The following is an 11,542-nucleotide window of genomic DNA, read 5'->3' on the forward strand; positions in this document are numbered from 1 at the left end:
CACATAGGTTTTAACTAAATGTAAATAAATTCATGGATCTTACATTTAAGCCTGCATTGGTATTCTCCAGATCCTGAATCTTAGCATTAAGTCCGTCAATTTTCGTCCGCATAAGGCGAACTTCTTCGGTTGCGTGTGCCGATGAGTTGGCTGCTCTATTCGCGGCTGCTTGCAAATTTTTGATTTCATTGTCGTACAGCAATTCAATTTCTTCGCGGTTAACGCGCATTTGAGCTTCATATTGGTCACGCAACTCTTGAAGGGATTGTTGTAGTTTGGCTTCATACTGCTTGGATAAGCGGCCGTCGATTTCACTGATTTCAATTTGACGACGCGAGCGCGTTTCGGTTAGTTCACGGCTGTGAACTTGATCTTTGAAACTAAGTTCCTCACGAAGGCTTTGGTTCTGATTCTCCAAATCAACTCGAGCCAACGTTTCAGCTTCAAACTGTTTGCGAAGGTCTTCAAGTTGTTTACGCAGCCTTTCGTTTTCAATTGCGAGGTCTTTAGCTTGATCTTCGGCCTTTTTGCGATCAGCCAAAGCCTGGTTGTACTTACCGTTAACTTCATTGTAGCGAGATTCATATACACGCGCACTATTCTCAGCGATCGCGCATTCCTTTGTTTTTTTATCTAGTCTATATTTTTATTAAATAAAAATAGTAATATGATATAAAAAGGCATTTTTCTCGAAAGCACATGCATAAGAGATAACAGAAGTAAATAATAATAAAAAATGTTTAAAAAGCAACTTGAAATACATCTGTCTGTAGCCATAATATCAAACGAGTTTGGGGAGTACAACGAAATTAGTGAATTTGTCAAATGACATCATCGCTAGTATTTTTATATGAACATATGCATAAGTCCGGCTCAAATATAATAAACTTGCATAAAAAAATAGACTTTCTGTCCATTTCCAATTACATTCGCCTTTAATAAACGACTTTTACTTAAATAATTTCTTATACATACATTATATGATGCCAAACCAAATTGTTTATAACTTTTAAATTCACTCTTATTTACGAAATTATAAATACGGCTTGTATGCATTATACCTCACAGAATTGAATTTGATGTAAAGAAAATATTCTTGCTATGATATTTTAGGGATCTGTCGGCAAACTTCCAAAAGCTCCACCAATCAGCATTGCAGGCAATACTTTAAAGAAAATCACTAAGATCTAGTGGAAAACGTGAGCATTTCAATCAAACCGAAACTCATGGGAGACCGTGTTGTGTAGTACAATACAATCGCGAAACGTGGAATGCGAGAAAATTTTCACATTATCCAAATGTATGATTCTCTAATACTTTGGTCCCAATGAGAACCTGTTAACTGAGACGTTTTGTGTCTATCATATTTGAGCTGCATTAATGGCCAGCACAGAGCACAAGTGGGAAAATATAATCAGAGAGAAATGCCTACATATAGTGTCGATATACATACATACATATACGTATGTGTATTTAAATGTGTACTAGATATTGTAGGTTTGTGTTTATTCAAGGTTGCTTTCGCGAGATTGTCACAAAAATGCGAAAGAGTCATTTTTAGAAATACCTAAAATTTATAGCTATTATTGCCGTTCTTTCTTCGATTTAATTATGCGCGCTTTATTGGTTTATATGCTCTTTTTATGCTGGTACAGTTTGTGCTTATGCTTCATCTATTCGATCTAGTGTGATTGTAATGATCTTTATTTTTGGCAAAATGACATCACGCATAACTCTATGCGCTGTATCTTAGGGGGAGCCGACCTTCATCGCCGCATACGTTTTTTGTTTTAGTTTAATTTAGTATTAGCCGTGGCATTTATTTATATACAAAAGTATAAACGCGTGCGTTTGTGGTTTTTAATTAAGTGATATTTATGAGAAACTAAAACAAAAACCAAACAAAAACAACAATGCATAATTAAGCCCTAAACGCGTTTGGCAAGTTTATTTGACAAACATATGTATGTATGTAATGCGTAAACAACTATTACAAATTACGCACATTTTTTTGTTGTATGTATTTCCAAATGTTATGTGAAGGTATGTGAATAGCCTGTTACCTTCTAACATATTTTCCTCTACTCTAAATGACATCATTCATTATCATATTTGAGCTTGCTGCCATGTGTTGTTAAAGCATAACAACCCGAAAAAACAACAAATTCATTATGACATCATTGATTAAAATGAACATACATACAGATATACTTGTATTTAATGTTGACGCATTTAAAACATACATACATACTTACATACTTACATTTTTACATACTTACATACATTAGTATCTAAGTATGAAAGTAAGTAAGTATGTACACGGTAAATGGTAAAATTTTCTTATTGATTGTACATATTTTCTAGTTGTTTACCTTTGTTTGAGGTCATCATTTTCCTCCCATAATCGCTTGATGTCAATTTCTAGTTTAGCCTTTTCTTTGGCAGTTTCATCCAATAGCTTACGTGCTGCTGCCAGTTCTTTCTCATACATGGCTTTAATATTGGACACTTCGCGATTGACCGTGTCTTGGGCGATTTGCAGTTCCTGCGTTAATCGATTATTGTCATTCTCTAGATTACGCATACGATCTATGTAGCAAGCTAGACGATCATTTAAATGCTGCAGTTCTTCCTTCTCCTGTATTCGAGTTGTGCGTGTAGGACTAGTGGCGCCCGGGCTCGTGGCTCCGACACGTCCTGACTGCCCACCCACTGGTGTGGAAGTCGAGGCGCGAGAAATCCGCGTAGACACTGAGGCACGCTTTTGAGACATATTGTCTTTGTTTATTTGTTGCAATTACACAGGTAAACTATTTGTTTGTGTATATGCCCTGTACTGAGGGAATGATAATCGTAGATTTCAGGCACTTGGTAAATATTTCAAGTTGGAACAAATTGACTTGTTAAATGTACCCAATTATTCTAGCACCTCTGCTTTGTTTGACTGGAAAAAATCAACTGAATAAAAATGTTGAACGTTAGCCTACAAATGGTGGTGGGCCAAAACAAAAAATGAAATCATCATCGACGGAATTAGGTGAGGCAAAAGCAAAAGCCCGAGAAAAGTAACCAGTGCGCACTCACCAGGTCAGCTCTCTTTGTATGACAATCTTGTGCTCACTTCTGCGTACATATGTATGTATTATGTATAAATGCTTGCGTTTATATAGCACATATACTTTTGCTTTTACACATTCATACAATGTATAAAATACATATATATGTATGTATGTATTGTATATTAACAAATTACAATAATAAGCCGAATGCCACGGCGTGTTGAGCAGCCGGTATAGGGGAGAGTAAAACAGTTGCGTATTATTGTAATGAGAATAAATTGAGTTTTAGTCAACTCAGTAGCCTACTATGTGTATTTATGTAAATACATATGTACATTTCGGAACACGTCTACACTTTCGTACAAAGAAAAAGTGTATTCAAAACCGAATGAACTGTAAGTAGAACAGCTGAATTAGTAATTTCGTTTTTATTACAATGTAAAGATTAGCTTTCCTAAACTATTGATTGCCCTATCCCGTGGTGTGTCATCTCTTAACACCGCTTTAGCGCGGTGGACCCGAGCAATATCAAGGGACTATGTTTCTAATAGCGGTAGGCCTCCATCAGGCAATTGGCAGTTTGAAGTCTCTTACAAGCGCCAGATGGGTTTTTAATTAATGTTCCGTTACAGAATTTCGATTCTTCAATACAACTATTGGTTGTCAGACACTGATTAGCTGAATTGACATACATATGTACATGTGTGTACATATGCACAACGGTTGTCTACTACTTATCAATTAAGTAATAAAGATCTAGAAATACAACTATTTTCGCATATCGTGAACACCACACATATGTACATGTGCGTATTAGTTAACACTAACACTGGGTCTCACCTATTAGTTTTATTTTTTAAAATTTACTAAACTATTTGGTTTATTTTATACATATTTTTAGTTATTATTTATCAAAGTCTTGCCTTCAACTTATTAATCTCTTAACCATTTCCTTTCTGCTCGTACATTCATAAATGTGAACAATGCTAACGGTATTTCATTTAATGTTGTTTCATTAGATTATCCGCGAGCGCTTACCAGATTATCCAGTTCGCAATACGTTTATTTGGAATACATCGCCAGGTGCTCTGCTAACGCTTCCAACATTTGCTGATAGTTCTAGGTAAATTTAAAACATATTCAATTTTGTGGGGCTGCCAATTTACAAGTACTTGTTATCTCTTTTTTTTTAGGTATATGCCATTTTTATTGGATTCCATGGGAGTAGAACCCCGTTACAATTACACGGCTGTCATTTATGTACAAATTGGTTCGATTCTGGGCCCAAACACTGCGCTATACAAGTTAATCAAAACTATTTCAAAAAGTCAATTCGTAGATAGAGTAAGCTAGATATAAAAATGTCGAAATATGAGACAAATGTCCTGACTTTCCTTTAAAACTAATTTATAGATTTTGGTTCTCTGGGCGGCTGATCGTCCTATTCCATCCAAAAAGAGATGGCCTACGACTTACCATATACCATTCCATATAATAACTTTAAGTGGCTTAAGTATTGGTAAATCTTCTCGTAGTATGAAAAATGATGTCAGTGAAAAGTTCTATAATAATACTCTGCATTCCGGGGGAGTGCCTATTAATCATCAAGATTCAAAAAATATCAGAGAGGAAACTTTAGATGTATTTGACGAGCGTCCAAGCATATCACAACGTTTTTATCCATACCCCGAAATCCAAACAGATGCAGTGCTCTCACTAGACGAGGACTCTATACTGAATACGGACGAATTGGATTTTGCATATACAGTTTGGCGAGATTTTCCAGATCGTATTGTTGGTTATCCAGCTCGAGCTCACTTCTGGGATGATTCAAAGGTTCTATCTTTTGTTTATTTGTTGATTCATACCATACAATAAAAATTAACTTACTCAATTATTATATAGAATGCGTGGGGATACACATCTAAGTGGACCAATTACTATTCCATAGTTTTGACTGGTGCAGCTTTCTATCATCGGTACTATAATTATTTGTACACCAATTGGCTATCATTATTGCTTCTTAAGACTGTACAACAATCATCCAATTGTGAAGATATCCTAATGAATTTGCTGGTATCGCATGTAACGAGAAAACCACCGATTAAAGTGACACAGCGCAAAGGCTATAAGGATCGTGAAACAGGACATTCTCCATGGAATGATCCAGATCATTTCATTCAGCGGCAAAGTTGCCTCAATACATTCGCTGCAGTTTTTGGGTATAAATACACACATATGCGTTATGCATGTTGCACAGAAAAATAATAAAATATTTTTGTCTTTCGCAGATATATGCCGTTGATACGTTCAAATTTACGTCTTGATCCGGTATTGTATCGGGATCCGGTGTCCAATCTACGTAAGAAGTACCGCCAAATTGAGTTGGTTGGTAGCTAGCACTACATAAGCACAAGCTATAAAGTTAAGCTTAACTAATCTGTGTTTATCAACCACAAAAGTAAACTTAACTGCATTCAAAATACAAATGGAAAGCTATAAAAGTAGTTTAAAGTCACAGGTTTACAGATCAAATGTATTTATTGCAATAATAGACATGCAGTTAAAGTTGTATAGCTTGCAAGGTTTGAAAAATACATACCTTTACGTGAATGTTTACGTGCGAGTATGGATATGGTGTACCGAGAAAGTGTCACAACTATTTATATAAATTAGTAAGAAGTTATTTGTATGTAAAATGCCATTTATGATAAGTCACAGCCACAATAATTTAGATTCTGTAATTATAATTATAAGATGTTATAAGTTAACATATAATGATGTTGATGATGACATGACATGATGGTGATTACTTTAGGTCGCTATTTTTACAATATATAAAAAACTCTAATAATTTATGATATTTAGTTAAATTTTTTAATGTATGTATATATAGATATATATATGTATGTATTTAAAAGTGTATACATATATGCATACGAAAGTGTATAAATAAATTTGACACTAATCACACTCGCTTTGGCTCATTTGTGTTAATATTTCCCATAAGCGACAAATTGAAAAAGGGACTTTAGTTATAATTTAATAAAATAATTGTTTATTATTGAATAAAAATATAACGTGAAAATATTCATTTTGACGCGAAAACCTAAATTCTCTTAAAAAGAGCTTAAACATGAACATGCCGAACTACAATAAATATATGTATATATACAAAAATCAAATGAAAAGTGCAATGGTTTTGTTTGATATCTATAAATTATATATTCCCTCAATGTTCATCATGCAGGTATGTAAGAATCTATTTAAAATTAAATATATTGTTACCTGCTAAAGTGTGTCTGCCATCCAGGACAAGAGCTAGGCTAATAAAATTAAAATATTTCTAATTACCCAATGAATGGTGAAATATCATATATTATGGATAATAATTTCTAATTATTTTAATTATATTTACTTAACTGATATATTTATAGTCCACTAACATCATGGTTGAATAGCGTTACAAAAACGAATGGCAAGACGAATTGATTTCCGGATGTTTGTATGTCCACCTTCTCTGTCTGTATCTCCTATAACTGCGGTAAAAACTTAGATGTCTTGATGAAACTTCATGTTACTCCGTACTCTTGGGACGTCACTATAGAAGAACGGAATATTGTTGCGCTTACGAAGTTACGTTGATCTAAAAAAACCTCACAGTGATGGGTAGCATGAGTTATTAAATTTTTCTTTGAAAAATGACCGTGGCCTAATGAAACCTTGCATTTGGTAATATCAAGCTATAGTGTGTACGTTTTTTACATTCACCGTGCCCCAACACTAATACTAATTTTTGTTTAATCTTACGCTTAAGTTTTATTCACCTTTTACTTATTATTTTGCAATGAATTAAAATCTTTTAAAGTATATATGTTTAATACATGCGCATGCTTCTAATAATTATGTGTACAATAAATTTAGTAAGCACTTTGCATATTTAGTTCACATATATTAACACCAAAACAGTGGACACTCTCAATCACAAATATTACAAAGCATCCAAGAGTAATGTGAGTTTCATTTACCATATGTATCTATATATGATAATGATGGCGACATATATTTATTCTGATTTAAATTATATGGTGGTACGTAGCAAATATTTACGTTAAAAAAGTGTACTCACAAAGTATGTACGCAGGTATTCTACGCGTATGGTCATTGCATTTGTTTTTGTACCACTAATTGCTTTGGAAATACCGTATACATAAGTATATAATTTTTAGAACTTCATTCATCATCCATGAGCAGAAAGGGTTTCAGTATTCAAATACACTTTCTAGCTGAAACATAAAAATTTTTCTGTGCTCTTTATTTACATAGGTGTGCATATGTAATATTTATGTATTATTACTGGTTACACAAACACGGCAATAGTTTTTCAAAAAAAGGATAAGCTCAACAGCTTCAACATGCAAGTTTTTAGATTTTCGATTGCTTTGCTGTTATTGCAGTTTTTGTCTACCAAAGGTCAGCGTATAAACGTTTTACTGGACCAGGGGCCCATAACAGGGGTATGAACATTTATGCACTTGCATACATATTCGCTATATACTTTAATTTGCTGCTTTTGATCTTACAGCTAAAGATATTTCCGGATACTTCTCGAACCGCTGTTTACGCATTTCTTGGAGTGCCATACGCACAACCACCTGTTGGTGATCTACGCTTTGCGGTAAAGAAATTTCTAGGCATTTGCAATATTTGTCGGATATCAACCACTAATTGTATAATATTTATTTTAGCACCATTAACTTGCTCATATACGCAGGTATTTGTGCATGACACATACTTTACCTACTTATATTAACTGAAATTCCAGCATGCAAATGAGCACTAGTGTAAACATATGCACTTAGATGTACAATATATACCATGTATATACATATATAATAGTGTGTACATATATAATGTAACACAAGTGATTTTTGATCACCCCTTTTTACTTTTTAATATTTGTTTTTGCGTATTTTACAAATCCATACATAACTAAATATATACATGCATATGAATATGATATATGTATGCATGTATGAATTTGACTGTGAATCAAAGTGAATCAAAGCTGCTTCCGGTTGGCTATTTCAACTGTTTATGTACTCGTTGGACAAGGCGCCTGAAGCAGCTCTGTACATTATGACATATTTATGCTCGGACTCGAAGTGTATGAGCTTAATTGAAAAGCATATTGAAAAAAAAAAATAACGAAGCGTGTACAATATATTATTTTGCGAAAAGTGTGGAAAATAATAGTTTCAATGCTGTACATATGATTTTAATATTGCGTTGTGATATTATATATGCATTTGTACACTTTTTAGATAAGTAGTTTTCTGTTAACGTACGAATTATAATGCTATACATTTATCCAAATACTCGATTTTTAATTATATATAAAGCCTCCTTTGGTACATAGAGGCTGGAATCGTACTTTTTTGGCTATGAGTATGCGTCCCCTGTGCCCACAGCCATCGGACACAATCTACGATGAAGTAGCTGACGGAAGTCTTCCTCGCGAAACAATAATGGATGAAGATTGCTTATATTTAAATATTTGGGTTTCCGAGGTACGTAATTGAAATGTTCGTATACCCTTAAAAATAACGGTTTCTTCTCTAGTCTTACTTAAAATATTTTCTATAAATAAATTTGTTGGTTTATTGTTTTTTGCATTCAGAGTGAAAATACTGGGAAGAAATCTGTGTTGGTACTTATCACCGGCGAGGAAATGGTTTACGATTGGTCTCAAAATCGTGTGTCCGGTGTAGATCTTGCCTTGGAGGATGTTGTCGTTGTCTCCATACAGTATCGCAGTAATATTTTTGGATGGATTGCCATGGATAATGAAGTGTTGACAGGAAATCTAGGCCTACAAGATCAACATCTGGCACTACTTTGGATACAGAGTAATATCCAACACTTTGGTGGCGATCCAAACCAGATAACATTATTAGGACATGGCACAAGTGGTGCGCCATGCGCCATTGCACATGCTGTCATGGGACGAACTGCTGAAGAGAATATTTTTTCTAAACTAATTATAATGTCCAGCGGCGATTTAGCGGCATCGCTAAGGTCTAGGGAAGATGTTATGAAAGCTTCGAAAGTTCTAGTGGAAAAACTAGGTTGTCAATTCGAAAAACCCAGTAGTCAATTGAGATATTGTCTAAGGCAAAAAAGTATCGGTGACCTGCTGAACGCCTTTGAAAGTATATATGATCATCGCAACGGCACTCTTCATATTGGTCCTATCTTACCAGTTGCTTACGACGATTTATTAAGAAATCAAACAATCGCACGCTCTCTAGGCCCTATACTTATTGGTATTACATCTAATGAGGGATCGTTTTTAGAGCAACGCTGGTTAAATTTAGCTCGCGAAAGCTATCAATCCATTCGTGATTATGTGGATTACACTGTGGTACCATGTATATTACGAAATTTTGATACGCAAATAAGAAATAAGGTGAAATATGCAATAAACTGGTTCTATTTTAGTGGAGAGGCGAGCGTGAGTACAAAACATTTTCTGTACACATTGCAGCGCCTTATATCGGAGTATTTTTATGAATTGCCGTTCTACAGATTACTTAATCTATTAACTTCGAAAGATTATGGAATTGTTACTCCAGTGTTTGCATATGTTTTCGATGCCTCAAAATCTATGGACTTTCGTGGAAAAGTAAATTTATTCGGTGGCGCACCTCACTCAGCCGACTTACTTTTGTTGCTTGGACCCAGTGTATTCCAACAAGTATCAAGAAGACGTTTGTCGATGGAAGAGAGCCGCCTTTCTCGACAATTTCGTAACCATCTTATAACATTCATAAAAAGCAGAAGAGATATATATAGTTTAAGTTTCAAACCTAACGAATGGCTGCCCTATACAGCTGAAAACCAATTAATTTATAATATTGGCAAGACAGATAATGGCGTCCAATCAGAAGCGAGTACAAGCTATTTGTCGGATTTTGAAAAAAATTCGGTTGATATCGAAAAATTGCTACGCAATGATAAGGATACCATCGATAATGCATTTTTGAGAATAAATCGGAATAACAGAGGTCGGAGTGATAATAACCAAGCAACAGCTTATCCGGCAAATCAAACAAATTACGGTTATGTTTTACATTTGAAAAGGGTATATAACTTTTGGCAGATTTTTATACTTAATATACATAACTATGGTGAACAAAGGGATTATGATGGCAGTAATATTCCATTTGGCCAGCAGAATCTCTTAAAGGAAGCTACTGCTGATGCTGCTCGTTACCGAAAGGGGTTCTTTGCACTAATTGTTATAGTTGTTTTTCTTTTAAGCATATTAACGCTTTGTGTATATATTCTTAATAGGGATCAAATGCGCGAGAACACGCATATCTCAGTGTCTCGTTTATGACGAAGATTGGTTCAGAGGCCAGCATGGTTTCGACCGACGCTTACGTCAATTATTAACAACAACAATAATTCCAAATCTGAAAACTTTACCTTTGGTGAAGTCGTCTCACCCATAAGCGAAACAAATAAACGAGCAGTGGAAACTAATCTTAATAAAGTGGAGATGAGTTCAAAGAGAGAACTGAAAAAAAATAAAAGCGACGTGAATCCACCACAATACAATATTAAACACTGGCAATATGAACTTACTTGTGACAAATTTTAAATTAAATACATTACTAACACATGTATATAAATACCTACATACCTTATCTATTCATATATTAGAGTGTGCCGAAACCGAGTGATAAACGAAAGAGTGAGTAGCGGTGCACATATTTATTACTCAAAAATTAGAACTAAGATTTAAGTAAAGTGGAATGTGTGTATTCCGAAAACTTTTTGAAGGACAAGGAAGTAAGTAAACTTTTTCTTTAAGTTTTCAATAAGTTTATACATTTGAAATTCCTGTACATTTATATTTATAAATTCTACATACTACTTTTCTCTATTTTATTTTTATTATACATACTATGTGTTATCAGAATAATTTTTTCAAAATATTTAAAATATTAATTGATTTATTGATTTACTACCAAAAAACATTTTCTGCAAAAGATGAAGTTCGAAAATATTCCAAATTGTAAATATATCAGCAATGTTGCCAAAACTTACCATAACATCTTTTTAGCGAATTGTATTTTTGATCAAATGGTTTGCGTGCCGAACCATTTCTAAAATGAGCATTTGTTATGACAATGTTAGTCGTTATAGTATATTTATAGCATATTTTGTTTTTGTACTGCTGTCTGCTGCTGCGAAAAATAACTTTCTAACTGAAGCTGTTCGTACAACAATATAGCGGGTGTCTCTTAAAAAATCCGGTTCACTGCAGCCGAAAAATTGCTTTTACGATATTGGTCGGGTTTGTAGAATATCTACTATCCATGACCGTTAATCCTTTAAAAAAAATGCTCAAATAATCAGATAAATAGTCGAATGAAGACGTACAAGAAACGACAAAAGTCCAAAAGTAAAAACGC

At 34.2% G+C, this 11,542-nt stretch overlaps 3 protein-coding genes across 4 annotated transcripts in view; 2 read left to right on the forward strand and 1 right to left on the reverse strand.

Annotated features, from left to right (window-relative positions):
• Positions 1-2,948, reverse strand: part of LamC (Lamin C) — a 4,388-nt gene extending 1,440 nt beyond the window's left edge. Inside the window, exons 1-2 of one of the 2 annotated variants that reach the window (XM_036374314.2) lie at positions 2,373-2,948; positions 44-638 (exon numbers count right to left, since the gene is read on the reverse strand). In XM_036374314.2, coding sequence (XP_036230207.1) covers positions 44-638; positions 2,373-2,773 — 996 coding nt within the window. In that variant the 5' untranslated portion in view covers positions 2,774-2,948. The remainder of the gene's footprint in view (positions 1-43; positions 639-2,372) is intronic. The other variant, XM_014234795.3, reaches the window with a different exon arrangement.
• ttv (exostosin glycosyltransferase 1 ttv) overlaps positions 1-6,032 on the forward strand; it is a 15,864-nt gene extending 9,832 nt beyond the window's left edge. The window contains exons 6-10 of the mRNA XM_014234794.3: positions 4,079-4,182; positions 4,253-4,403; positions 4,473-4,895; positions 4,965-5,281; positions 5,351-6,032. Of these exons, the coding sequence (XP_014090269.1) occupies positions 4,079-4,182; positions 4,253-4,403; positions 4,473-4,895; positions 4,965-5,281; positions 5,351-5,459 (1,104 nt within the window). The 3' untranslated portion in view covers positions 5,460-6,032. The remainder of the gene's footprint in view (positions 1-4,078; positions 4,183-4,252; positions 4,404-4,472; positions 4,896-4,964; positions 5,282-5,350) is intronic.
• Positions 6,033-7,343: 1,311 nt separating this feature from the next.
• Positions 7,344-10,984, forward strand: LOC106617519 (juvenile hormone esterase). The gene is made up of 4 exons (XM_014234759.3): positions 7,344-7,576; positions 7,645-7,737; positions 8,462-8,629; positions 8,740-10,984. Exons 1-4 carry the CDS (start codon positions 7,475-7,477, stop codon positions 10,459-10,461), a joined length of 2,085 nt encoding a protein of 694 aa, XP_014090234.3. The 5' UTR covers positions 7,344-7,474; the 3' UTR covers positions 10,462-10,984.
• The last annotated feature ends 558 nt before the right edge of the window (positions 10,985-11,542 follow it).

Source organism: Bactrocera oleae, chromosome 4 (genome assembly GCF_042242935.1).
Source record: "Bactrocera oleae isolate idBacOlea1 chromosome 4, idBacOlea1, whole genome shotgun sequence".
Taxonomy (NCBI): domain Eukaryota; kingdom Metazoa; phylum Arthropoda; class Insecta; order Diptera; family Tephritidae; genus Bactrocera; species Bactrocera oleae.

Coding starts and splice junctions, on each gene's coding strand:
- LOC106617519 (XM_014234759.3), top strand. CDS start 7,475: ATGCAAGTTTTTAGATTTTCGATTGCTTTGCTGTTATTGCAGTTTTTG. Junction 7,577..7,644: donor ACCAGGGGCCCATAACAGGG/GTATGAACATTT, acceptor TTGATCTTACAG/CTAAAGATATTTCCGGATAC. Junction 7,738..8,461: donor TTGGTGATCTACGCTTTGCG/GTAAAGAAATTT, acceptor TTATATATAAAG/CCTCCTTTGGTACATAGAGG.